Here is a 27,943-nt window from a genome sequence, read left to right on the forward strand (position 1 = left end):
AAGGGCCTGTGTTTGTGTAATATATAGCCCTGCTTTTTTTTTAAACAAAGCTGAAGAGATGTGTGTTCAGACAGATGTGTGTTCAAATCCTGACACTCTTACTGTCTTACTATCTTTATCCTAAAATGAAGACAACCTACCTCCTATAGTAGGTATGAGGATTAAATGTGTCTATAAATTTTAAAATGTATTGCACATAATAAGTGTTTAGTAAATAGTAGGTGCTATAAAAGCATAGAAGGGCGTGACAGATGTGTCCATTATAAAAAGATATCTGTTTCATTTTCTAAAGTAGTATATGAGCGTTTTTTATAATGAACACTGTAAGTTAATTTTTAAATGCGATGTTTTTCCAAAGAATATTGAACATTATGAAAGTGCTTAATCTTAGTAAATTTTTACTTCATTATCATGGAAAACAGAATTGTTTGTCACCAGGATGGTGAGAATAAATACTTTATATGGTGTTGATACCCAGATGATTTAGGTAGATTAAAGAGGATTGAAGCCAGTGCACTGAAAATGTCATAGCATAAAATCTTTTCATATAAAATTTATGTTTATATTTAATATTGTTTTTAAAATCTGCTATAATTTTAAAGAATAACATGCCTCTGAATTCCCAATTTTTATCTCTCTGTAAGATAAGTGCATGTAAAACAATTTATTTCCCCCCGGATTAGTTGAATAGATAAATCCCTCATGCTACTAAACTCACGTACAAAAGACATAATGGGATTCCTTTATTTACTTTCAGATTTTCAGACGTTGCTGGTTGGTTTTTAAGAAGGCGTCTAGTAAAGGACCCAGAAGGCTAGAAAAATTTCCAGATGAAAAGGCAGCATATTTCAGAAACTTTCATAAGGTAAGTCACGGTCTTTGGAATCTCTGGGGAATAACTGTACCCTTGGCAACAACTGTGGAGACATTTCTTTTGATAGATGAAATCTGCAGAGGCAAAAATGCATGGCCAGGATAAGATGTCCCTGCACTGATACAATGCGAAAGTTGCTTTTCTCCTTCATTTTAATCACCTGTTATAAATGCCAGTGGTACCTCTGCAAAATGAAAGGCTCATTTTTATTGCTACTTTGCAAAATGAGATGACTCATAACTCAACCAGACCATTTCCCAAGGTGCTGAGTAGGCATTTTCCCTCTTTTCAGGTTAATGGTTCATGTTTTACTTTGATTTAAAGCGTGGGCAATGTTTTGGAGATAAAACTTTTGAGGCTGGTGTTAGCAGTGTTAATGACACTGTTAATGTACAAAGCATTTGCTCTTTACAGCATAACAAGAACAATCATCCTGTATGCTGATGTGTAGAGATGTGACTTAAATCCTATGAATGAAATAGCCATTTCCTAAGAATTAAAAGTATGTAAGAAGTTGCCCTAGAATGATGCTAAATGTGCCGCTGAAAGTTATCTCTGGCGATAATGTCAAAAAAGAGTTAAGTATTTGATAGTAATGTGGAGGATTCATGATCAGAATGCAGAATTGTGAAACAGCATTGCTTTTTTGATAGAATGCCTACATAAGCTCAGGAAAGACTTTAATTCCTCACTGGTGGTAACATAGAGTAAGTTACCCTGAATAATGTAATTAGTCTGTGGAATTTATTTTATGTGAGGTATAGTGCTAATTTCTTCTTTTATTAAAAATAGAGTGCTTGCCAGGGATGAGGGGGGTGGGAGGGATAAACAGGCACAGGACTGAGGATTTTTAGGACAGTGAAACTACCCTTTATGATACTATAATGGTGGATGTGTGTCATTATAAATCTGTCCAAAGCCATAGAACGTACAACACCAAGAGCGAACCTTACTGTAAAATATGGACTTTGGGTGATTATGTTGTATCAAAGTAGATTCATGAGTTATAACAAATGTACCATCTGGTGGGGATATTGATAATGGGGGAGGCTAGGTATTTGTGAGGGCAGGATGCATAAGGGAAAGCTCTGCACTTTCTGCTCGATATTGCTGTGAACATAACACTGCTCTAAAAATTAAAGTCTATTAAAAATAGATTATTCAGCAGTAATGTGCTAACCAATCCTATTACACAAATAACTAGCAATCTTTTGTATTCGATTTGAACCTATATCATAAGGCTTAAAATGTGAATTTCTTTAACTCTCTATGAGGTATTCTGTATTTTAATATAGATTTACTAATAGAGAATCCAAGTTCAAGTTCCTGCCCAGCCACTTACAAGCTCATAGGAGTTTGGTTTTCTCATGAGGACATGGATTTTAAAATTGTAATATTACATGTCTCTTTTGAAGACTATTTAAGATAGAGTATCAAATAACAACCAACACAGTGATGCAGGTTCTTACTGTATGAAGAATGATTTGCAGCCTGAAGTCATATCGATATTTTGTGTGATGATGACCATGGCAATAATTTTAAGCCTGACTTAATGACAAACTGCCAGGTCGTGAAATGTAAGTCTGTAATGTTTAGTTTTTGAGTAAAATTTTGGAAGACTGAGCATAGTATATATTCTGTGGATTCCTGGTCAGAACGCCTGCCTGCTGGTCAGTGCTGTACCCTGGCTGGACGCTCTCTAGCCAGCGCACCTAGAGTCCATGTACTCATGATTCAGCCATCTTCTACTTGCAAAATGGCAACATTATAAGCAGTATTATAACCACCTATAAGGGTTAATAATTTAGACAAAGATAAGTATAAGCTGTCTGCTTTACACGATGCACTGGGAGGCAGGAGGAGATGTATGAGGCACAGTCCTTGCCCTGAAAGAGCTTGTATTCCAGAGGAAAAGACACACATATGCAGATAATTTTGATTCAATATGAACAAGTCTTAATAAATTGAAAAGGGTTGAGGTCATAAAGAGTGTGTTCTCTGACCATAAATTATTTAAATTAGAAATCAATGTTATCTAGTAAATGCTAAATATTTGGTAATTAACATAGTCTAAGGGGTAATAATTCCAAGGCAATGTAGTAGTCACAGAGGCTGTTAGCAGGTATTCTAAACTCAAAGATAATAAAAACACAAATATCAGCATGTGTGGAATAGAGCTATACCGGTGAGTATAGGGAAATGTATAGCTATGAGTTCTTACATTAGAAAGAAACAATAAATGCAGGAGAAAATATCAATGAAACAGAAACCAAAATAGCAGTCAGGAAATTTTGTAAAGTCAATAGCTCTTTGTTTTACAAAAAAAATCACTCACTCGATAAACTCTTAACCAAATTTATCAGGAAAAAAAATAATAAGAAAAATCAAAGGCTGGTAAGAGTAGAGGGGTTATCACTACAAATTCTACTTGACAGCTTAAAGGAAATAGACAAACTCCTTGAAAGATACAAACTACCCAGTCTTATTCAATAGCTGAAGACCTAATAAAAACTTTGAACTTATAGTTCACAACTTTCCCACCAAGAAAACTTCAGGTCCATATCATTTCACTTGTTAATGCTACAACATATTTAAAGGGAAAAAATTAATCCACATAAATAAGGAAAATATAAAAAGGAGGAAACCCTTTCCAACTCACTTTATCAGACTGATATTATCTGAAAACCAAAACTAGACAAAGACACTAGGGGAAAGTGACTGATCAATATCCCTACAAATCAGAACATTTAAACAAAATATTAGGAAATCTAATTCAACAATATGTTAAAATAACATGATCAAGTAAGATTTACGATAGAAATGCAAGGTTGTTTTAACATTTGAAAATCGACCAATGTAATAATGTAGAAATAAAGAGAAAATATATCATGGGATCCTTTAAATGTATACAGAAAGACATTTCTGTATGCATATAAAGACAAAATTCAACATCCATTTATGATTTAAAACTCTCAGAACATCAAGGACAGAATGAACTTCCTTAATCAGAAAAAAAGCATCTAACAAATACCTACAGAAAAGAAAAAGAAAACTCTGTTTCTATGCTCAATGACATAATTGTTTGTTGAAAATGCATGATCGTCTTCAAAACAAATACCAGAACTAATGAATGAATTTAGTGAATCACATTTTATGATCATTTGCATTTTTAAATAGTAGCAGTTAACACTTGATAAATTAATTTAAAAAAAAACTCAATTTACAGTAGTGCCAACAAATAATTATAAAGCACATGTGCAATCTCTACACTGAAAACTATGGAAAATAGCTGAATTAAAGAGGACCCAAATAAATGGCAAGAAATAAAATATTCTTAGATTGATACCAGTTCAATATTGTTAGGATGTCAATTCTTCCTAAATCGATATGTAACATAATTCTTATCAAAATTCCAGGAATATTTTCTTGTAGGTATTGACAAACTAATTCTATATGGATATTTGCATAACCTATATTAACCAATGCAATTTTAATAAAGAAGAACAAAATTGGAAATTTATAAGGTTTCAAGACTTACTATAAAGTGACAGAAATCATGATATTATGATTTTAGCAAAAGGATATTTATATAGATCAATGGAAGGGAATAGAGAGGTCAGAAATGAACTGATACATATATGGTCAGTTGCATTTTGACAAAGGTATGAAGACAAGTCAATAGGAAAAGAAACTTTCTCCAACTAATGGTGCTAGAACAACTAGATGTCTCTATGTAAATAAATGAACATTGATCTTACATCACATTATACACATAATAAACTCAGAGCAGATCATTGGTCTAAATTTAAACGCCAAAACTATAAAACTCCCAGTAGTAAGTATAGAAGAAAACCTTTTCCACTTTGTAATAAGCAAATATTTCTCAGCACACAAAAAGTATAAACCATAAGAAAAAATTGGTAAATTGAGCTGTATTGAAATTTAAAACTTTTTCTCTTCAAGTGATCTAGCTAACAAAATAAAAAGGCAGGTAAGTCTGGGAAAATACATGCAAACATTTCTCTGACCAGAAACACATATCCAGAATACTTAAAGAATTCTTAGAACTCAATAATAGAATAAAAACCCAGTATTTTAGGTTGAACAAAAGATGTGAACAAATATTTTCCAAAATAAGATATATGAACAGCAAACAAGAACATGAAAAGATGCTCAACATCACCAGTGATCTGCAAGGTTTAAACTCAAAGTAACACTGTCCATCCATTAGAATGGCTAAAACCAGAAAGATTGAAACTAACCAGAGTTGTAGAACTCATACATTGCTGATGGACATGTAAAATTTTATAAGCACTTTGTAAAACAGTTGGCAGTTTCTTTAAAAGAGTAAACATACATCTGTCCAGCCATTCCACTTCTAGAAATTTACTCCCCTTCCCCGCAAATGAATAGCCATGTCCAAATAAATATATGTACGAAAATGTTCATAGTAGCTTTATTCAAAATAGCCTACAAGTGGAAACAACCCAAACAGGAGAATGAATAAACTAATTGTGGTACATCCGTCAATGGAAAACAACTGAATGATTGAAAGGAAAGACCTACTGACACACATAATAACAGATGAATCTCAGAATCATAATGCTGACTGAAAGAAGACCCAAAATAATACATATTGTGTAATTTCACCCTTGTATTTGTAGTAACAAAATTCTTATTTATAGAAAAGAAATCATATCCTTGGTTGCCTATTTTTTTTTTTTTTTTGGCGGTACGTGGGGGCCTCTCACTGCTGTGGCCTCTCCCGTTGCGGAGCACAGGCTCCGGACGTGCAGGCTCAGCGGCCATGGCTCACGGGCCCAGCCGCTCTGCGGCATGTGGGATCCTCCAGGACCGGGGCACGAACCCGTGTCCCCTGCATCGGCAGGCGGACTCTCAACCTCTGCGCCGCCAGGGAAGCCCCTTGGTTGCCTATTTTGAGGGAGGAATAGATGGAAGGTTGGCCTGCAAAAGGACCTAAGGTGTTTAGGGGGGTGATGGAAGTGCTCTTTATTCTTACTGTGGTGGTGTTTTAAAAGGTACACGCAATGGTCAAAATTCATTCAGTTGTTCACTTTAAATGGTGGTAACTTACTGTGTATAAATCATTCTTCAATAAAGTTAACAAGGAAAAAGATCATCCTGTTGAGAAAGATCAAGAATCTTAACCCCTTTTGGGTCTGTGTGGTGACAACATTTACAATCTACTCTCTTAGCAACTTTCAAGTATATAATACAGCACTGTTAACTGTAATCACCATGCTGTACGTTAGCTCCTCGGAACTTATTCATCTTACCCTTTGACCAATGGTGATGGAGATATTAACTAACCTTACTGTGGTAATCATTTCACAATATATGTGTATCCAAACATTATGTTGTACACCTTAAATTTACACAATGTTGTGGGTCAATGACATGGCAGTAATAAAGTTGGAATAAAAAAGAATCTTAACCACATTACACAGTGGGTAAGAGTGTAGGCTCTGGAATCCAGCTTCCATATTTAACAGCTGTGTGAAATTGCATAAGTTATTTAACCTCTATGTACCTAATTTTTCTCCTCTGACAGATTAAGATTTTAATAGTGCCTACCACAGAGAGCTGTTGTAAGGAATGAATGGTACTGTAGACATACAACGAGATTAAATATAATTAGTTGTTATTAACAGAGGAAAATTTATAGCTAAGCATATAACTACTTACTTGGTGTATGGTTAGTTTAGAAAATGTTAGGTGTTATTCGTCTAGCCTAGATGTGGCGGTAACTCCAATGAATGTGTTAGTATTGAAGTTTGAGGTCAAAGGACACATTTTGGATATAGTTTGTGAAAATGGACAGGATGTACCTATGGATTAAATGTTGAGTGTAAGTGAAAGGTAGGACTCATGGACTTGAGCAACAGAGATAAGGATGGTGCAGTTCATGAAGATGGGAAAGACGGAAGAGCAGGCTTTGAGTAAAAATCACAAGGTTTCACTTAGCATATGTTAAATTTGAAATGTCTATTAGGCATTCAAACTAAAATGTCAAGGAGTCAATTAGATAAACAAATGTGGGCTGGGGTGGGGGAAATGTCACTGATAAAGTTAGTTATCTGACTGTCATTGGCATATTGATATCACTTTATTCTGTAGCACTGGATAAAATGTCCTTGGGAAAGAATGAAGAAAAAGGAGATAACACTCCAACACTTAGAGGATTAGCAGAGCTGGAGGAGCCAGGACAGAAATCTGAGAACAGCAGGCAGTAAGATGAGAAAAATAACACTAGGGTAAACCATTGGAAACTAAGAGAAAACTGTGCTAAAAGATGTGAACAAATGGTCATCTGTGTCTAGTTTGAGAGATTGAGAAAGGTGACAGAAAAGGGACCATTGGGCTGACAACATGGAGGTCTTTGGTGGCTTTGCCAAGAGCTATTTCAGTGAAACATGGGGACTTATTTCACCTGGAGTAGCTTACACGAGATTGAGGGGTAAGGAACGGATAGCTACTCAGGCAATGTTTTTCAAGACGTTTCACTGTAAAACTGAGCCAATATATAGAGCAGATATGTTTTTTAAGTACGACATGTATTGTAACACACCTATATGCCAAAGGGAACAATCTAGTAGACAGAAACTGTGATGATTAAAAGGTTCTTGTGTATAACGATAGGGTTTGGTCTTTAACAGAACCAGAGAGCATTCATTTTAACAAAAAAGAAGGAAAAGAATGACTGCAGATATAAGTAGGTTAAATAAAAATTAATGTTAGAAAACTATGACTAACACTTTCAAAACATACACACTTTATGTGCGTAAGCTCCCTCTCCAGTCTGTGAAAATTAAGTCATGAAAGATCCTGTGCGGTGCAGTGAGATTGGGAATAGTTCATCTTTTAATAAATAACTAAACAGATATCACTGACTGTAACTTGAAACTTCCTAAAGCACTTTAATAACTAGATTCAGTGTGTGTGACAGCTAAAATTTACTTTTCCCATGGCAACGTTTTGGAGATTCAAGGTTTTTATTATTACAACTTATTATTCCCAGCAGTTGGGAGGCTAATTCTGTTTCCTAGTGATTTAAATTTCCTTTCAGGAATTTTATCTTATTGTTTTCCTCAGTGATTGTGAATTAAAACCGTGAAGTTAGACCAATTCTGTTAAGGAAGAATAATTTGGTCATGATTCATCAGTAATAAGAAGTCTTAACGGTTGTTTTCAAGAAAATATGTAAATGGTTTCTTCTCTTATTTTGATACTATTTTAGCAAGTTTTGCCTAATGCTTCACTGGCTGTCTTATTATAGGCTCTGGGTAAAAAAAAAATCACACGCTTTTACTTTGTATATGTTAAACTTGAAATGTCTCTTCGGCATTCAGGCCAAAATATTTGTGTCAACCTCACTACTTTTCTTCTTAACTAGCTCTATGACACTGATTTTTGCTTCTTTATTTTCTTAGAATGTACAGCTAGCATTATTCAAATTCTCTTTTATCATCTCTTCTATTATTCAATACTGCCACGCTTTATCACTCACACACGATAAAGTTCTCCCTAGCCATCCAAATTATATTACCATTGGGCAACTCTGATGTTGCTCAAATTAAAGGAAAAACTTTCCATGTAAATATTTTCTTTCACTGGGTGCCATAAGTAACATACAGGTGCATCTTGCCACTGAGAGTAATTTCTACTATGCTACAAAGGAAAAGAGCCCTGCCCTGAATATTGGGAAACGACTGTCAAACCCAATTCAAGAAAACAGAGAAAATACTATTTTAATAATATAATATAATTAATATAATATATAGTTTTGTGAAACTGTGATATCTAGTGACTAGATAGACACTGAGGCTCAGAAGATGAAGAGATGAGATACTCTTCTTATTTTTCCAATAGTGACAGTAATTGCCCTACTCCTCCAATACTGTTATGAGGTGTAAATAAGATACTACATGTGAACTCTTTAAAGACTGTCTAGAGCAGTCAAAAAATGTTAAGAGTTATTATCATTATTGTTTTAAGATCTTACAATACAAGAAAGCTAGGTTATAAATAGCTAACTACAATGAAGTATGATGAAGTGCAGTAATAAAAGTAAAAGGGAACACTTGTGTACCTTTGGAAATCAGGACTTTCCAAAGGGCTTCTTAAGATTACTCTGTTTTGACAAAACAAAATAATGGAGAGGGATGCATTCTATGAGGAAGAAAAAGGGTGATTACAAATACTGAAGCTACACTGCATGGTGAGTTGAAGAAAATTTGAGGAATCTAGTGTTGGCAAACTCTGAAAGGAGGGCTGTAGTGGTGGAAAATAAGCACAAAGGAAGTGGGTGAGGCAAGTGAAGAGTCATAAATACCTTCCTCATGAGTTTAACCTCTATCCTGTAAGCAATAGAGCAGTTGTGAAGGGTTTTAAATGGTTTTTCATATCTTCAAATATGCATTCAGAAAAAAATAATTTGCGTGACATCACATCAAATGGATGGGATAATAGACTATATACAGAAAAACAATATAATTAAATATTATAGTATCATTATTTCCACTTCCCCGTAATAGACAACAGGGTCCTAAATGGAGAAGGGTAAAGTGAATGGAGAGGAGATAGATTTGGGTGATATTTTCTAGGTACAGTCAGTAGAATTAAGAAGACTTAGTTACTGATTGGATATCAGGGAAATGGAAGAGAGAGGAATAAGACGATATCTTTTCAGGACTGGGTGAGGGATGAATGGTCGTGCTGTTCATCGAGACTGGGTAAAAAAAGGTGATTCTTGGCATGTTAGATTTTGAAGTATTTATGTATGGTATATTCACGTATATATTTCATTAAACAATTAGAAGTACAGCCAGTTTGTAGTGAAACTGCCCAGGAAATCTACGGAACAGAATTAATGTGAAGGTGGATGTATGTCAGCACTTCTCTGTCAAAGCCTGATCGGTGTAAAATGAAACCGTCTTCTATAAAAGGCACTGACCTTAGTTCCAGCCTTATGGTGACATCCAAGATATTTCACAGGTATTTCAATTATAAATTTATTGAGAGTTACAAATCAAAAAGTTGATACTTGACTGAAAAAAACACCAGCTAATTCAAGGAATGATAGAAAATTATGAAAAGTCCCATTTAAATGAGGAAATGCTAGTAGAATAAACATGAAAATCCTAACCAGTAAAATTTATAAAATGTATAGTAATTATCAAGACTCTTTAAATATACTCCTAGCTGAAAAATGTAATAATTCTAAAGAGATAATTGTTAATTTTACCATAAAGTTATTAAAAATACTGACATTTGCAAAGAGTTTGAAGAAGAGAGAAGACAGAACTTTGGAGACTGTGTGAGTCCTGCTCTGCTCTGGGGCTGCCCCTCCCTATGACAGGGTGGGTGGGTGTAGCTAGTGTCCAGAAGGCCAACCCAGGGGTCAGATGGGGTTAATTTGTCCAAGGCCTGGACAACCAGCCATCAAGGCAACAAAAACAATCACAGATGTTTGTGACATTTTTATCCTGAAATATACTTTCGCTTCTTCAAAATCAAAGACTGAGCTATCACTTCCCATGGCTTTTTCCATCTGTAGAATTATGAATCCTTTTTTTCAGATGTGAACATGGCAAAGCTCTAAATTTCTCATAGTTCCCTCTGATGATCAGGTCAATAAAGAAAGATCTCTTTTTGAAAAAGGCTGGCATATTTAAAATCTTTGTTTTCCCTTGAACAATTAATGCTCAGTCCAAATATTGGATCTGCAGAATTGGAAAAAAAATACTTCATTTTCAAGATGGCTTAAAGAAGTAGACCATTATGGATTTCCCAAATTGTCCTATTTGTTAACGTTTAAACACTTTAAACTCCTGATTAGCCGGTTATTTTGATATGCCCTAAAATCTGCTGTAGTGCTCAATAGCAATAAATTAAAATAATCAATCAAAGGAACAAAATGTTTCCAACCTAAGTGAGCGACTTCTGCAAAATAATCTAAGGATACAATTATTTTTTTTACCAACTTTAACTTAATGCTATACTCTAGCTGAAACGTACATATTATAAAGCTTATGAGTATTACTGATCTCATTTAGACATTTGATATGTTTACTGTGAGAGAGATCTTGCTGCATAAATCAGTTTTTTATATGAAACTGCTATAAAATGGTATATACTTTTTTTTTTACTTCTCGGTAGAAAGAAATTTGAAATTCAAATCACTACCTGCTGAAGGAAGTTAAAAATGCATTAGGGTTGAAAATGTAGCCACATATAACTGTCATAACAGATATTCAAAACACATTTATCCTCAATGAAAACTGAACTACAGCAATTTACATAGAATCAGCTAATAAATTTTCCTTAATTTTCTAAGCAGATGAAAAAGAAACAGTTTACAGAAATTTTAATAAAGTAAATATGAGTGCTGTCTGTAGTGAGGAAAATATAAATAAAATCCCTTAGAAGGATGAATGAAGATAGTGCTATGTGAAGTTCCCATTCTACTCGATGCCAGAAAAGCGATGCCCATATTGAGACCAATATTATTTCTAAATTCCCTATAACCTGACATTAAAAACATTGTTTTATTCTGTTTTACTCCTATTTGGAGTTGTCGTATTTATCTATATGTAAAGTAAACATCTGAGAGAATTTGGGAAAAGATGAAGGCGTCCTTATGAAAAACAGCCACCTATAAATATAGCATGTCCTTAAAGCTAGAAGCAAAAGCATCAGTAAGTGTAGAAACAGCACATGTGTACAGTGTGGTATCTTGAACATTTTCATTTTGGTTCCCTGAAGAAATGGCTAAATGCTTGGATGAGCACACACTTGGTGCAATGTGAAGAGTGAGCATAGGCTTGGTTTCTCCTGAAATACCCACCAGAAGTTCCCAGAGTGATAATCATTTATTTGGGTTAAGGCATCTTATCCATTTGTGTATTTATTCATTCATTCATCTAGCTGTAATCTCTTAGTTTGAAGACGTTTCAGTTTCTTGAACAGAAGCACCTATGGACACACACGTTGGTTACTGTGACAGTCACAGTTAATCCATGATCATTTGTTAATTGTCTCATAATATCTGAGCACTAGTGCTAGTCACTCAGGGAAGACTCATAGAAATGGAATACGAAAAGTTGGTTTTATGTAGGATAAGATGAAGGGGAGAAATGCCCAAGGCTGGATGCACCTTCACTGACAGAGATGGATGGGCTGTGAATGGACAGCTCTCAGAGATCAGCAGGAGAGACCATGGGTTAAGACCTTTGGATGGAGGGGATTTATGGAGCTGTGATCTCAAAATAATAGGGAACTCCCAGAGTTAGACTTGATGTTTGTAATATTTGAGTCAAGGTCAATTGAAATTTTGCAACATCTAAGATATCTCCAATAAGAATCATTCTGTGTGGCTTAAGAAAGCCATGGAAAAGCAATCACTCAGCAATCAGGACTTGTTTATAACCTATTGCTCTATGACAGATATCTGTTCACTGAGAAATATGGAATCAGACTCTTAGAAAATATCTGTATGATTAATCTGGGCTTGACTTAGAGTGTGCAGCAATATGATTCATGTTAGGAAAATTATTGTCTTTATTCACTTTTTAAAACTACTCGCTTGTGTGTGTAGGAGGCAATCCTCTGCAGTGGTGCTACATCAGGAAGACATAGTATGCTTTAAACAATGTCTTTCTCTCACTTTCCTGTCTGTAAAATGCAAATAATATCGTAGCTCAGAAAGTGAGATGACAGCTTCATGTAAGACAATGTGAAACTTAAAACAGTTATGGTTGTGCAAGTCATTTCAGCCTCAGATTTTGCATCTTTGAAACCAGAGACATAATTCATACCAACTTTAGAAAAATTTTGAGACCAATTTGCATGATAAAGTAACTTGTAATTTCAAACAAGCCATTTTCCGTGGTAAATCAGATGGTAAATTTGAGAAAGAATATTCAACAGCACAATTTTGTTATGACATTATTTCCATGATTTCTGAAGCATTTTTACATTTATCTAATGGATTTAGATCCAGTGCCCTTAATTATTCTTTCAGAATATCATCAATGTATTTTGGATTTTTAAAAATCTCTTACCCATTAACAAAGTCTGCTTAATTGTATAATATCTGACAGATGCAATAGGAGAAAAGCTAATTGCATAATATTCACTGAGGATAAATTGTTTTTCTACCATTAATGGAAAGTTATATATTATACTTCAAGTAATGAATGCATATTCATTTACAACTTAAAACTTGAAGAATATTTTAGTGAGACTTTATTCTTGAATTATTACTTTGTACCTTGCTATAAATATCTATGTAGCATCTTTTATTTTATAAATAGCGCTGTTTCATATTTGTTTCAAATTATATAATATTTTAAAAATTGTAAATCCTTTTTACATCTAACACTTCTTTTTGTATGTGTGTGTGTGTTTACATTGGCCCAGTGGCCATTTTATTTTATTTTAATTAATTTTTATTAGTGTATAGTTGCTTTACAATGTTGTGTTAGTTTCTGCTGTACAGCAAAGTGAATCAGTTACACATATACATATATCCACGCTTTTTTTAGATTCTATTCCCATATAGGTCATTGCAGAGTTGTCTAATACTTCTAATAACAAAAGGTAAAATTTTCATTACCCATTAAACAATCTTAGGTTACAAACCAATAGTAGCCACTAAACTGATTTTGTTGATTAGAGAACAGGTTCTTAATTTAGGGAACCATAGGCTTTGAGATTCAGTGAAATAAGTGTTGAATTTGTTCTACTCAGAATTATTTTCACACATAATTTGACATCCTGAAGAAATGATTAAATTCCTGCTGTACAATATTCAGGGAAGTTAGGGGTTTTCCCCCATTTATTTGGAGAAAAAGAGAAAGAGGGATTGTAAGTTTTATGCAACTATTCCCACCCCAGTTCTCCTTTTTCTATGTCTTTGAATCAAGTTAATCATATTTAGAAATCCAGGGTACTATAAAATTAAAATTTAATTGGATTTGCAGTAGTCTGTAATTCTCCACTATTCTCCTTTTTACCCTTTCATAAACAATTGTCTTGGTGTAGTGGAAATTGTCCTGCTAAGCTCAGGGCTACATGATATTCTCCTAGTCTTAGAGTCAGTACCGCTGACTCTCTGATGGTGGATGTAAAAGTCAACTTTCCTGTCTTTTATTCCAGTTCCATCTTGCAGATAAACTCATGTGGTCAGACTCATTATTATCGCCAAACTTGGATCTTTTATGCAGTTTAATGACAAATAATTGGAATATAACTTTCACTTACTATGGTTGTGTAACAAATTACCACCAACTCAGGGCCTCAAGAAACGGGCGTTTATGAGCTCACAGTGCTGTAGGTCGTAAGGTGCAGTATGGCTGTGTTCTCTGCCGAGGGTTCCGTGAGCGTGACGTCAAGTGGCCAGTCAGACTGAGCTCTTATCTGGTGGCTCTGGAGAAAAACCTGCTTCCAAGCTCCTTCTGGAGTTGGCTGATTCAGCTCCTCGCAGCTGTAAGACTGAAGTCCCTGTTTCCTTGCTGGCTGCCAAGGTTTGCTCTCAGCAACTAGAGGCTGCCCGAAATCCTTGACTTATGTGGCTCTTTCCCTGTCTGAGACAGCAGTGGAACACCAAGACATTCTCAAGCTTCTCTTTCTCTCCTACGACCAGCTGGAGAAAAAGCTCCTGTGACTAGGTCAGGTGACCTGGAGTATCTCTGTGTTGTGATCTAACTCTAGTGTGTACTATTTAAATTTTTGTTTATCTTCATTTGGGAAGGGATGTTTTTGGTCTGGCAAAAGTGAGAGTATCCCCTTTCCCTCGTAGCCTGTAGGAGGTATACACAAGATAGGTATTGTATTTGAAGCAAAACATGATGCAACTCTGACAGTTCAGGCATGGGGTTTAATTGAATTAATTGCTAACTCAACATCCACCCATTTGTAACTCACTTCTTCCATTCCCATCTTCAATATAGAGACTGAAAGAGCTAGATGATCACTTTTTACACTTCCTGCAGTTATGGAGGTACATTTCTGGCCAATGAGATAAAAATTTTAAGCCTACTAAAAGGTTAGAAAGGAATTTGTATATTCTGATATAGCCAGTAATGTCCCTTATTCCCTTTTTCTACATTGAAAACATGATAGCTGGAAATGCAGCAGACATTTTGTGCCCTGAGGAGATGAGCTTGAGAGAAATGCTGGCGAAAACAGGTGCTGATGTAGGTCTTTAATAAATGGGAAGTGGTCTAAAGAGAACTTTTGAAAAGTGGGGAATACCTGTATTTGGGCCTGAGTTGTTGCCTCCAATATTATCAAACTGCTAAACTAACACCAATAACTGCCTACCTCTAAGTTATTATGTGAGAAAAAAAAATCTTGCTTAAATCAGTGGCCAGCAAACTTTTATCTGTAAAGAGCCAGATAGTAAAAATTTTAGGCTTTGCAGATCCTAAGGTCTCTGTTGCAACTCTTCAACTCTGCCCTTGTAGTACATTAAACAGCCACAGACAATACGTAAACAAATGGCTGTGTTCCAATAAAACTTTATTTACAAAATTTATTTAAATTCAGCCCACAGGCCATAGTTTGCCTACCACAGATTTCAATCACTGATATTCGAGTTTTCTATTAGGTATAAATAATCCTGGATATCCTGTCTAGATGCTCTAAGTATATATAGGTAAACAAGCTAAACATGATTCACAGTTAAGTCATGGATCTCACCTAGAGTTGGTCTCATAAGCATAGGGAAGTAACCAGAGTCTCTTATAGCTTTCTTATATATATACTCTTTGGAATTGATATACATTAATGATCATACCAATACTCTTTCCACTTTGTGTCCTTTACTAGCAAAACATAATTGTGCCCATTAGTTACTATGTTAGGAGTTACCACATACTAAGCCATAGAGAGCTGAGCTGAAGACTAATTCAGAGCACTGAAAAGTTGTAATAGCCATATAATTGTTAATAGCAGTTGACCTGCTACAATTTCACATATCATTCAGTTGACTTTTCTTTAGGAAGTGGATTTTCCTCCCTCCCTCCTTCCCTTCCTTCCTTCCTCCTTCCTTCCTTCCTTCCTTCCTCCATCCCTCCCTCCCTCTCTTCCTTCCTTCTTTCCTCTTTCTAGTGTGATAGAAGGCAGCTGCAAAGGTTGATTTAATCATTATTGCTAAGTTAATGGATGCTATCATCATTCATCTCTATAATATTTGATTAATCTATTTTATTCCCATTTCTTAATCCCATTCATCTCTCCGCTTCCATAATCATTATAGTGATTTTGATGGGAAACTTTATGTGAATCTTACATATGTATACTGTTGATTTATTGAACATGTCCTGCTTTGTTAATTCACTTAGGTAATATTGTATTATAACTTACTATGTTTATTTTTAATTCATGTTGCATTATGACTTTTAGACCTATTTGCATTTCTCTGTCTCCATTTTGCCAGTTGCTTCTAACTGTTACATGATGCCCCATAGTTTACATCCATTATATTTTACTTTTCCATTTTCCTAGTGATAGAAACTGGATTGCCAGCAACTTCTCATTACCTCAGACAGTGAAGTAATTAAGATTTTTGTTCAGTGTCTTTATGCCCCAATGTGAGAAATTTTCTGGCATATATAAAAAAGAATAAAATCGTTGCGTGGAGGATATGTGAGTACTTAAGTATGTACAACCAGATGACTTTTCAGAAAGCAGCTCCACTCTACACATCCACAGGGCACCTGAGGGTTCTGTATGCTCACATTCTTATTGATACTTTCCATTAGTCATTAATTTTCCAAATCTTATGGGTGTAAAGTGATATTCATTTGCGTTTTAACATACGGTTTTCTATTACCAGTGAATCTGAGAAATTCTTCCTATGCACAATTGCTTTCTGAGTTTATTCTTCCACGAATTCTTTGATCATATCATTAGTCCATATCATACTGGGGTCCGTTTATTTTTCTGGCTGTTTTATAAGGTTTTCTTGTCTATTCTAAACACTAGTCTTACTTCAATTTTAGATGTTGTAAATAATTTCTCACCTCTGTCCGTTCACTTTGTGGAGTCCTGCATTAAACAGAAATCAATTTTTTTTAATACTTAGGGACTCAGTTATCACTCGTCCATTTGTTAAATGAGCTATCCTCTCAGTTATTGTGGTGGCGTAGATCTTATACTCACACACATATGTTTTTCTCTGATTACTCTGTACTGTCTGCTTGTTTGTTCTTGCACCACTAACATGCCACTTGTCTTAAATAACCACCGATCACACGATGTTGTGGCATTTGTTAGGAACATTGTTCCCCAAACGCGCTCAGTTCTTACTTTCTAAAGTTACCTTAGCAGTTTATCTAAGGACATGGAATATGCTTTTTACTTAGCTCCTCTTTTAAGGTTTAAAATTTTCTCCAACGAAACCCCTAGGTATGTTACAGCTTTTCTTGTTATTGTGAAGGTATTATTTTTTCTAGTTATATTTGCTAATGTAGAGAAGTCCTGCTGATTTTTTGTGTTGACTGTATTTAACAGTATTGTTGAATGCTTTAGTTGTGTTAATAATTTATTTTTCTATTAATGCTGCTAGCGTTTACATGTCAGTGATCATATTGTCTACAAATAGTGATAGTCCTGTCTTCTCCTTTCTTAGCCTTTTTCTTAACTTCTTGTCTAGGACCTATGTTACACTGAGGCGCTGACAGAGAGTATCCTTGCCAAGTTTCCAGTAATAAAGGGACTGTGTCTAGTACTTGTGCATTAAGTAAAATAAATTTCGGTAATAAACTTTAAAGAAAATTCCTTTCTATACTTGATATATTGAGGGTTTTTTTCTCATAAAAGGTGTTGAACTTTATCAATTATATTATTTTTTTAATCGGCTGAGGTAACCATGTGATTTTTCTCATGCCGTCTATCAATTTTGAGACCTATGTTTAGGCACTTTCTGATGTTAACCATACTTTAGGTGACTCAAAATAAATACAGATATATTCTTTGCTTTTTAAGAAACTAATATCTTACTAGAGAAACGGGGCTATATACAAACTTTTCATCATTTTCTTTCTGTCATTTTACCTTCATTCAAGACTACTGACTTTAAAACACAAATTGGGCTGTTCATTTTCAAACAGTACTGTATAATCGTATTCGTTTCCCAGTCTGGCCTAACAAACTACTACAAATTTGGCTTAAAATCGCAGAAGTTTATTCTCTCCCAGCTCTGGGGGCCAGAGGTCAGAAATCAAGGTGTCGGCTGGTCTGCATCCCTGCAGAGCCTCTAGGGGAGCATCCTCCCTTGCCTTTTCCAGCCTCTGGTAGCTCCAGGAACCCCTTCACTTGCGGCAGCATCGCTTCCGCCTCTGCCCTCACACTCACGTGACCGTGTCCACTGTGTCCTGCCTCAAAGCTCCCTCTGCTCTTCTAAGGACACTGGTCATTGGCTGTGGGGCCCACACTGAATCCACGGTGATCTCCTCTCAAGGTCCTTCGCTTAATTACAGCTGCAAAGACCCTTTTCCCAAATAAGGTCCCATTCACAGCTTCTGAGGTTTAGGACTTGGACATGTCTTTTAGTGGGCTGCTATTCAACCATTACTGTAATTAAAAGATTTAAAATTGTGCATCTAGTAAGTAAAGTCCTAGAAGCTGTAGAGTCTCTGTTAGTGTCTGTGTAGCAAAGCTGTGCCTCTCAGAGTGAGAATGATGCTAGGGCTGACTGAGCTGTTTCATGCCTTTTTGTTCTTAAGTTAGTGAAACACATTATTAGACACTAAATTTACACATGTTGAGAGAGAGAGACAGAGAGAGAGGGAGGGAGAGAAGAGGAGAGAAAGACGTATGTACATTTCCTATTTTAGTGCTTATTTTTCCTTTGTACTAATGTTCTGCATTTCTTAGCCCTGAAAATAGATTATCTTTTTTGTTTTTTATAATAGACAACCTCAAAATATTTTGGGGTAATAAGGCAATGAGTTTTTCTGGGATTCCTTTCATCATCCCTACAATTTGGGTCTCTTTGGTAGTTGAATTCTCCTTCCTGTAATAACTTCTCGATTAGCCATTATTTGCCATTACTAAATAGCATGAATTTCAGAGCAATAGCTATTGCTTAAGTTGGTGGAAAGACCACTAGTGTGAGAAGCAGGAGGCATGGCCCTGATTCTGGTCATCACTCTAACTGTAGGACGGCCGCCCAGACAGGGACAGCGATTTCCCATTGTTAAATGAGGAAAGCTTAGCTCTCTGTTTTATAAGTTAGAATGTTTTTGGCTGAAAATAACAGAAACCCCAATTCAAACAACTTAAAGAAGAGCATTTTCACATATTACAGCATGTCCAGAAAAAGAAAATGGCTTCAGGGTTTGGTTCATTCTTGATTTTTGCTTAAGAATGAAAATTAAGGACCTGGGTTCGTTTTTTTCCTATCCTATCTCTGCTCTGCCATCCTTAGAGTTGCCTTCACCTTCGATCTAGTAGAATGATAACTGTAGCATCTCTGAATTATGACAGCCAGACAGGACAACATCCACTGGAGAAGGGGGCTAGTTTTATCTGGAGGTTACCTCCAGATAAGAAAACATTTGTCAGAAGCCACCAGGAGACTTCTGTTCACAAGTCATTGGTTATATTCAGGTCATGTTCTCTTTCTTAAACTAATCACAAGCAAGGAGACTGTGACCCTAGGAGTAAAAAGTTCTACCATGATACTAGGGGTGAGAGATGCCTACCAGGGCACTTGGGCTGCATGATGTAGGGGTGCATAACTGAAAAAAATCAGATTCTGTCATGAATGAAGGAACTGGAACTGGATGCTGAGTAGACAGCCAATGGTGGCTACTATAGTTAATTTTAATTCTAATGTAATTTTATCCATAGTTATTTTTTTCTAGAAGATGCATTTCATAATGTAGTTTAATATTTGAGAGACCTTAAGTCTTTCAAAGATTTAAAAGACTGAACTTGTAATTATTGATTATGAGCATGTTGGGATTGTCAAATAGTAAGCATGGGAGGTCTGTATCAGAGTACATGATATCTGTCACAAGGAGCTTAAAAAATGAGTTATATTGAGTTTTTCAATGGTACACATTCATATTATTCAGTGACAGGAGACAAATGTAAGGAAGCAGCTATTTGAAAATTGATATAAATTATATTGAAAGGAAGCAATTATAAAATTTCTATGCAAATATGACCAGAATATTGAAGTATACAATGTATAGGATAACACCAATATTTAAATTAGCATTATGAAAACTTAGGACTCAAGCTTTCAAAAGAGATTGATATGTATTACTTGTAATAATTTAAAACTTCAGTAAAACGTCCACCTTTTTTTCTTATTGGAAAATCAATATTCTCTATCCTAACAAAGTGAATTTTATTAAACTAGCTCCTAAAAATGTCTGTTCTCAAAAATCAAAACTCTGACTTAATTAGAGCAACCATAGAAGATTAGTAAAATGTCAGGATTGAGAATAATTATTAGTAAGATTAATAAGAAAGAGGAGTGCAATTTATTTTCAAATTCATTTAAATATACTTGAAAAAATCTGAAAGTTAATGTCTTTTACTTTTCAAAATAAGATTAGGTTTAAAGAAAGAAACTGAGTGCCTAAATAGGCAGTATGTGATCTCAATTGTCACGACAGTAAATTGATAAGACACTTTAAAACAAAAAATAATTTCAGTAACTATGCTTTTTTCAACTTTTTATCTGTGTACTGAATAGTGAAAATTAATTTTATACTTGTGAGTAAGATCTGCATTGAATGCTAATATTTAGTTTAATTTGCATAGTTATGCTAAGGGGAAAGGTATATAACATAAAAAGTATGATGATTTTTAAATTGTGCAATAAACCTTAATTTGTTTATTCTAACTGTTGCTAGTATGCAAATAAAATCCCTCTGAAAAACTTGGGCTTAATTGGAAAAAATATCACTATGTCCTTCAACCCATATCAGATTCTTCCTGAAAGTTCTACCAAACTAAGTAATGGTAGAACAAGTAAAATCTAGTTAACCATTTTGATGTACAAGTGAAGCAGCTTCTCTGAAGCTTTTTCTTCTTTATATTAATTTTTATTGGAGTACAGCTGCTATACAATGTTGTGTTAGCTTCTACTGTACAGCAAGGAGAATCAGCTACATGTATACATATATCCACTCTTTTTTTTGGATTTCCTTCCCATTTAGGTTACCACAGAGCATTTTTTTTTTTTTTTTTTTTAACGGTAAGCGGGCCTCTCACTGTTGTGGCCTCTCCCGTTGCGGAGCACAGGCTCTGGACGCGCAGGCTCAGCGGCCATGGCTCACGGGCCCAGCCGCTCCGCGGCATGTGGGATCCTCCCGGACCGGGGCACGAACCCGTGTCCCCTGCATCGGCAGGCGGACTCTCAACCACTGCGCCACCAGGGAAGCCCTACCACAGAGCATTGAGTAGAGTTCCCTGTGCTATACAGTAGGTTCTCGTTAGTTATCTATTTTATACATAGTAGTGTATATATGTCAATCCCATTCTCCCAATTCATCCCACCCCCCCTTCCCCATTGGTAGCCATATGTTTGTTCTCTATGTCTTTGTCTCTATTTCTGCTTTGCAAATAAGATTATACCATTTTTCTAGATTACACTTATATGCCTTAATATACAATATTTGTTTTTCTCTTTCTGACTTACCTCATAAGTTATACATAGAAGTATGCCCTCCCTTTCAGAACATATAGCCCAGCGCAGCTGTATGCTATCCTCTTCTTTATCTTTAGTCTTTTCTTCTCTCATCAAGTATGAAAGAAATAATCACTTAACACATGCCTACTGGTCTTCACCGTGAAAAGCATATAGTCAAAATGCAAAAAAAAAATCCTATGTTGAAGTCTAGTTATATAAAGAATTAATAAATAAATGACATGAATTAGTAAAGGAACAACTCAATAATTTACTTACTGAGTCCAGTGTAAGAACACAACCAGGTTTCATAATGAGTCAAGGAGCCATCTAAATTCAGCTCAAGCTGTCAAGGTCTTGAGAAACATCCCACCCCTCCATCACCAACAGGGATAAGTTATTAACCATGTATGAGTCATTCAGGAGAGACTAAGGGAGGCTTGCCATTGGTCTTGATGAATGATTGTGAGCTTGACAGGAAGACGAAGGAACCGGGAACCCCAGGAAGATTATTCTGTGAAAGACTACATAACCTTTCAATAGCATGTTTCTATTCAGGAAAATTGAAGGATTTTGTATATGGCTGGAACCTAACTTGTGTTCAAAGTTGGTGTAGAGAAAGATGAGTTTAGATGTACAGGTAGGAACTGAGTCATTAAAGTTGTCAAGTCCTTGCTAAGGAGTGAGAACTTAATTTTGAGGTGTTATTAAATGGTTTTAAGGCCGTGAGGGGCAGCATCAAATGTTTGGATTAACAATATTAGTCTACGATCAGTGTGAACAAGATAATGGAAGATGAAGAGTATGACAGCTGACGGAAAAATAATGGAAATATTTAAGATGAGAAAGAGTGAGAGTCTGGATGAGTAGTGAAGTTGTGGAAGGGAAGGAGTAAGAGAGCTCATGAAGTAGACTTTGACAGAGTTTTATGACAGAGCAGGTGTTGTGGGCCTGGGACAAAGCTATATTTGGAGCAGTGGATCTCAGAGTGGCCCATGAAGACAACACTCTTTCCATCATAGTACTAATATATTACTTGTCATTTTCACTTTGTTTTGGTGCAAAGGCAATAATAGGTAAAACTGCAGCACAAATCAAGGCAATGGCTCCAAACAATAGTAGTAGTTACTGTATTCTTTTTTAAAAGGTAAAATTTGTATATATTTAAGGTGTACACCATGCTGCTTTGGTATACACATACATAGTAAAATGATGACTAGAGTCAAGCTAATTCACATAGCCATCTCCTCACATAGTTAACCTTGTGTGTGTGTGTCTGTGTGTGTCTGTGTGGTGAGAGCACCTGAAATCTGGTCACAATACAATACATAATACAATATAGTATTATTAACTATAGTCATCATGCTGTACATTAGATCTCTAGACTTAACACCCTACATACCTGCAACTAGGTATCCTTTCACCAATATTTCCCACTTTCCACACCATTAGCTACTATTCTGCTCTGCTTCTATGTATTCGACTTTTTTAGATTCCACAAGTGAGATCATACAGTGTTTTACTTTCTCTGTCTGGCTTATTTCACTTAGCATAGTGTCCTCCAAGTTCATGTGTGATGTCACAAATGGCCAGATCTCTTTCTTTTAGCGCTGAATAATATTCATATTTTATATGTTATATGTATATCACAATTTATTCATTGACAGACACTTACATTGTTTCCCTATCTTGGCTATTGTGGATAATGCGGCAGTGAACATGGGATCGCAGATATCTCTTTGATGTACTGATTTCATTTCCTTTGGGTATATGCCCAGAAGAGGGATTGATGGATCATGTGGTAGTTCTATTTTTAATTTTTGAGGAACATCCATACTGTTTTCCATAGTGGCTGTACCAGTTTAGATTTCCACTACTAGTGTACCACGGCTCCCTTTGCTCTACATCCTCTCCAACACTTATCTTTTAACTTTTTGATAACAGCCCTCCTAACAGGTATGAGGTGATATCTCCTTATGGTTTTGATTTGCATTTCCCTAATGATTAGTGATGTTGGACACCTTTTTCATGTTGGTTGGCCATTTGTGTGTCTTCTTTGGAAAAGCATCTATTAGGTCCTTTGCCCTTGTTTTAATTAGGTTATTTGGTTTTGTTTTGTTTTTAGCTATTGAGTATTGTACATGTATTCCTTATATGTTTGGGATATTAATCTTTTTTTTTTAAGATGTTGGGGGTAGGAGTTTATTAATTAATTTATTTATTTTTGCTGTGTTGGGTCTTCATTTCTGTGCGAGGGCCTTCTCTAGTTCTGGCCAGCGGGGGCCACTCTTCATCACTTTGTGCGGGCCTCTCATTATTGCAGCCTCTCTTGTTGCAGAGCACAGGCTCCAGACGCGCAGGCTCAGTAGTTGTGGCTCACAGGCTTAGTTGCTCCGCAGCATGTGGGATCTTCCCAGACCAGGGCTCGAACCCGTGTCCCCTGCATTGGCAGTCAGATTCTCAACCACTGCGCCACCAGGGGAGCCCTGGGATATTAATCTTTTATCAAATATATGGTTTATGAATATTTTCTCCCAATCTGTAGGTTGCCTTTTCATTTCATTGATTCCTTCCTTTGCTGTGCAGAAACTTTTTAAAAAACAGAAGTAGATGAATTACTTCCAAACACTGGCCTTTTATGAGGCCAGCATCACCTTGATACCAAAGGCAAGCAAAGACAAAGAAACCACAAGAAAAGAAAGGTCAATATCTCTGTGGATGCAAAAATCCACAATAAAATACTAGCAAACTGAATTCAACAGCACATCAAAAAGATTATACATAACGACAAAGTGGGACTTATCCCTGGGATGCAAAGTTGGTTTAACATATGCACATCAATCAATCAATGCAATACTCGACATTAAAAAATGAAAGATAAAAAATATGTGATCATCTCAATGGCTGCAGAAAAAGTATTTGACAAAGTCAAAAATCCATTCATAATTTTTAAAAAAACCTCTCAACAAAATAGGTACAGAAGAAAATTTCCTCAACAAAATAAAGCCCATTTATGAAAGGCCCACAGCTAACATCATAATCAATGGAGGAAAACTGAAAGCTTTTACTCTAAGATCTGGTAAAGACAAGGATGCCAACTCTCACCACTTCTATTCAAAATAGTACTGGAAGTAATAGAAAGAGCAATAAGATAAGAAAGAGAAATAAAAGGCATCAAAATCAGAAAGGAAGAAGTAAAATTATTGCTTTTTGCAGATGACATGATCCTATATGTGGAAAACCTAAAGACTCCATAAAAAATGTTAGAAATAATAAATGAATCAGTAAAGCTGTAGGATAAAAAGTCAACATACAAAAATCAGTTGCATTTTTTTATACCAGTGATGATATCTCCAAAAAGGAAATCAAGAAAACAATCCCATTTACAATAGTATCAAAAAAATGAAATACTTAAGAATAAATTTAACTAAGGAGGTAAAAGACCTGTACACTGAAAACTATTACACACTGATGAAAAAAATTGAAGCAGGTATACATAGAAATATCCTGTGTTCATAGACTGAAGAATTAATATTGTTAAAACATCAATACTTCCCAAAGCAATATACAATATTCAGTCCATCGCTATCAAAATTCCAAAGGCATTTTTCACAGAATTAGAAAAACCAATTCTAAAATTTGTATCAAACCACAAAAGTCCTTGAAGAGCCAAAGCAATCTTGAGAAAGCTTTAGGCAGTCACACTTCCTCATTTAAAATTATATTACAGAGCTATAGTAATCAAAACAGTATGATAATGGCATAGAAGTAGACAAAGATACCAGTGGAACAGAATAGAGAGCCCAGAAATTTTATATATATATATATATATATATATATATATATATATTTCATCAACTAATTTTCAACAAGAGTGCCAAGGAGAGACAATGGGAAAGGGATAGTGTCATCAATAATTGTTGCTGGGAAAACTGGATATGCACATGCAAAAGAATGAAATTGGAACCTTCTCTTACACCTTACACAAAAATCAACTCAAAATGGATTAAAGACTTAAATGTAAGACCCAAAACAATAAAATTCCTAGGAAAACATAGGGGAAAATCTCCGTGACATTGGTTTTGACAATTGGTTTGACAAAGGCTTAAGCAAAGCAGTAAAAATAAATGCAGCTAAAGTCATTGTATTCTTTACCATCATATATTCACCCAAATAAGCAAATGAACAAAAAAAACATATTTCAATTGTATTTTCATTTTACTTAGGAATCATATTGATGAAACAATAAAAATAACTTTATTAAATCTAGACCTTTAAGTACAACTTTTTAATACTGTATGTGAAAAAATGGTAAGAACCCATAAAACACATCTGCTACATACTGACATGAAATGATTATCTCCAGGGGGAGCACTTGTGTGATTGTTGAAATTACAAGCAAACTGGCAAAAAATTTTTTTCACAGAACACCTATTTTAATGAAAGTGTGATTGACAGAAAAAATATGGTTGTTCAGACTTGGGTAATTCTCAGACATTTTCTCAAAAATGAACTAAATGAGCCTGTCTTCAAAGAAAACAATTGACAGTATTTATTAACAGAGCTAAATTTTAAGTTTTCAGATGAAAATTAAAATTTGGGCACCTACTGTGTCTGCATTCTTGAGCTTAACAACTTCTCAAAACTTACAGACTTTTTTTGGGGAAACCAAGGGTGATATTGATGAATTTTTTATATTGATAATGAAATATGTTGACAGTTATAAGATCTTCATAACTCAGTGAACCAGTGTTTTACCCAAAATCAGTCAAAGGTGAAAAGAGACCTATGGATTTTAATGCAACAGAGTGTAAAACGTGTATGACACTATGTCAGACCCCCCGTGGTAATAACTTTTAAAAGGAATATGTCAACTTTGGAGACAGAATTGAAGAATATCTACAGTTGGCTGAAAATGCTCTTAAACTACTCTTCCCTTTTGCAACTTCATGTCTGTGTGAGGACTTATTTTCTGTATATACGTAATCAAAACCATGTATCTGAATTCAGAAGCAGAAATGAGTATCAAGCTGTCTTCTCTTAAGCCAGATATTGAGTTTTGCAAAAATGTAAAAACATTAACACTCTTTGCCTATTTAAGAAAATTTTTAAAATTTTAAAATAGTATTTGTGTTATCATAAAATGGTTTATTATTAGTTTTAAACATATTAATAAAAAATTTTGAATACTTTATAAGTACTAATATTTCTTATTATCATTAATAGATATAAGCCACATGAACAAAATAGGGCAGGAGAGTAAGGTTGTAAGTTGTCTATATACTTTTTTAACTTATGCTTTAAAATCCAGGTTTTTTTGTAACATTGATTGGTACAGGTGACCAATCCACAAATTGGTTACAGAAATACAGGCTTTCTTCTTCTGTGTTTGTTTGGCTATCACAAGGTTTATCACCATCATTTGTAATATTATCGCCCCAACTATGTTATGAAGTCCTACAGACCTACAGAAAAATATTATGTGTTTTTTCTTTGAACACTCTACCTCTGACTCTTATCACTATGAATTCCTTGGGGATTGCTCCTTGAAATAAAAATTAAATAACACCAGGCAGCAAAGTCATCATTTAGGTATGTTTATATTTAGGCTTTACTTCTATCACTTATTAGACCTCAATATTTTAAATTATTGACTGTGGCATTTATTGACTTAGACTTGAACAACCAGAATTATTTTCAAGTAATTTTTCCTTTAATTAAATTCTGTTGATTTCATATTTAAAGTAATTATTTTAATGTTTTATTATTAAACTTTAAAATTTTGTCCTTTTATAGCAATATGAAAAATCAATATCTCAGATATATGGATTGAATTGTTAATTGATGTAATAATTTCTTGATATATTTAATGAAATGCTCTAGGACTTCACAATCTTAATAAAAGTTCATAATTACTTTTATGTCACATTGTTAGGTTTTAGACTAATAAAAACATTTTTATTTTAAAACATTTAAAGACATTCTTTTAAAAATTGTCTTCATGTAAAAAAATACAAATAGTTTTGTACTGGATGGTAAAATCATATAGTACTGAGAGTGAAAAGTGAGGACAGGAGACTCAAATATATCTTGACGTAAATTGTTATGATTTTAAATATTTTTAAAATATATTTTGAATTAAAGATATATCAAATTCCAAAGGTATACCAACTCCTTAGAAAATCTTCGAAGTATGATTTTGGTACCTTCTGGTATGATTTTGTAACATTTTATAATCTAGTATAACACTTGAATTTCCTAACCAAGACAATCTGAGAAGTGGAATTTTATGCTCCTCATGAGTATTTTGCTTTCTGGCATCTCTTCATTGTGTTAGGGCACACACTGAAGTGGGTGGCATCGCACTATTGATCAACAACAAAAAGCCTTGCACC

At 34.9% G+C, this 27,943-nt stretch overlaps 1 protein-coding gene across 1 annotated transcript in view; it reads left to right on the forward strand.

The window, feature by feature from the left end:
* Positions 1-733: 733 nt before the first annotated feature.
* DOK6 (docking protein 6) overlaps positions 734-27,943 on the forward strand; it is a gene marked incomplete at its 5' end in the record, with an annotated part of 261,119 nt that continues 233,909 nt past the window's right edge. The window contains 1 exon segment of the mRNA XM_089894264.1: positions 734-865. Within this exon segment, the coding sequence (XP_089750390.1) occupies positions 734-865 (132 nt within the window).

Source organism: Delphinapterus leucas, chromosome 14 (assembly GCF_059928025.1).
Source record: "Delphinapterus leucas isolate spDelLeu-1000000601 "Yukka" chromosome 14, BTC_Dleu_Yukka2, whole genome shotgun sequence".
Classification (NCBI taxonomy): Eukaryota; Metazoa; Chordata; class Mammalia; order Artiodactyla; family Monodontidae; genus Delphinapterus; species Delphinapterus leucas.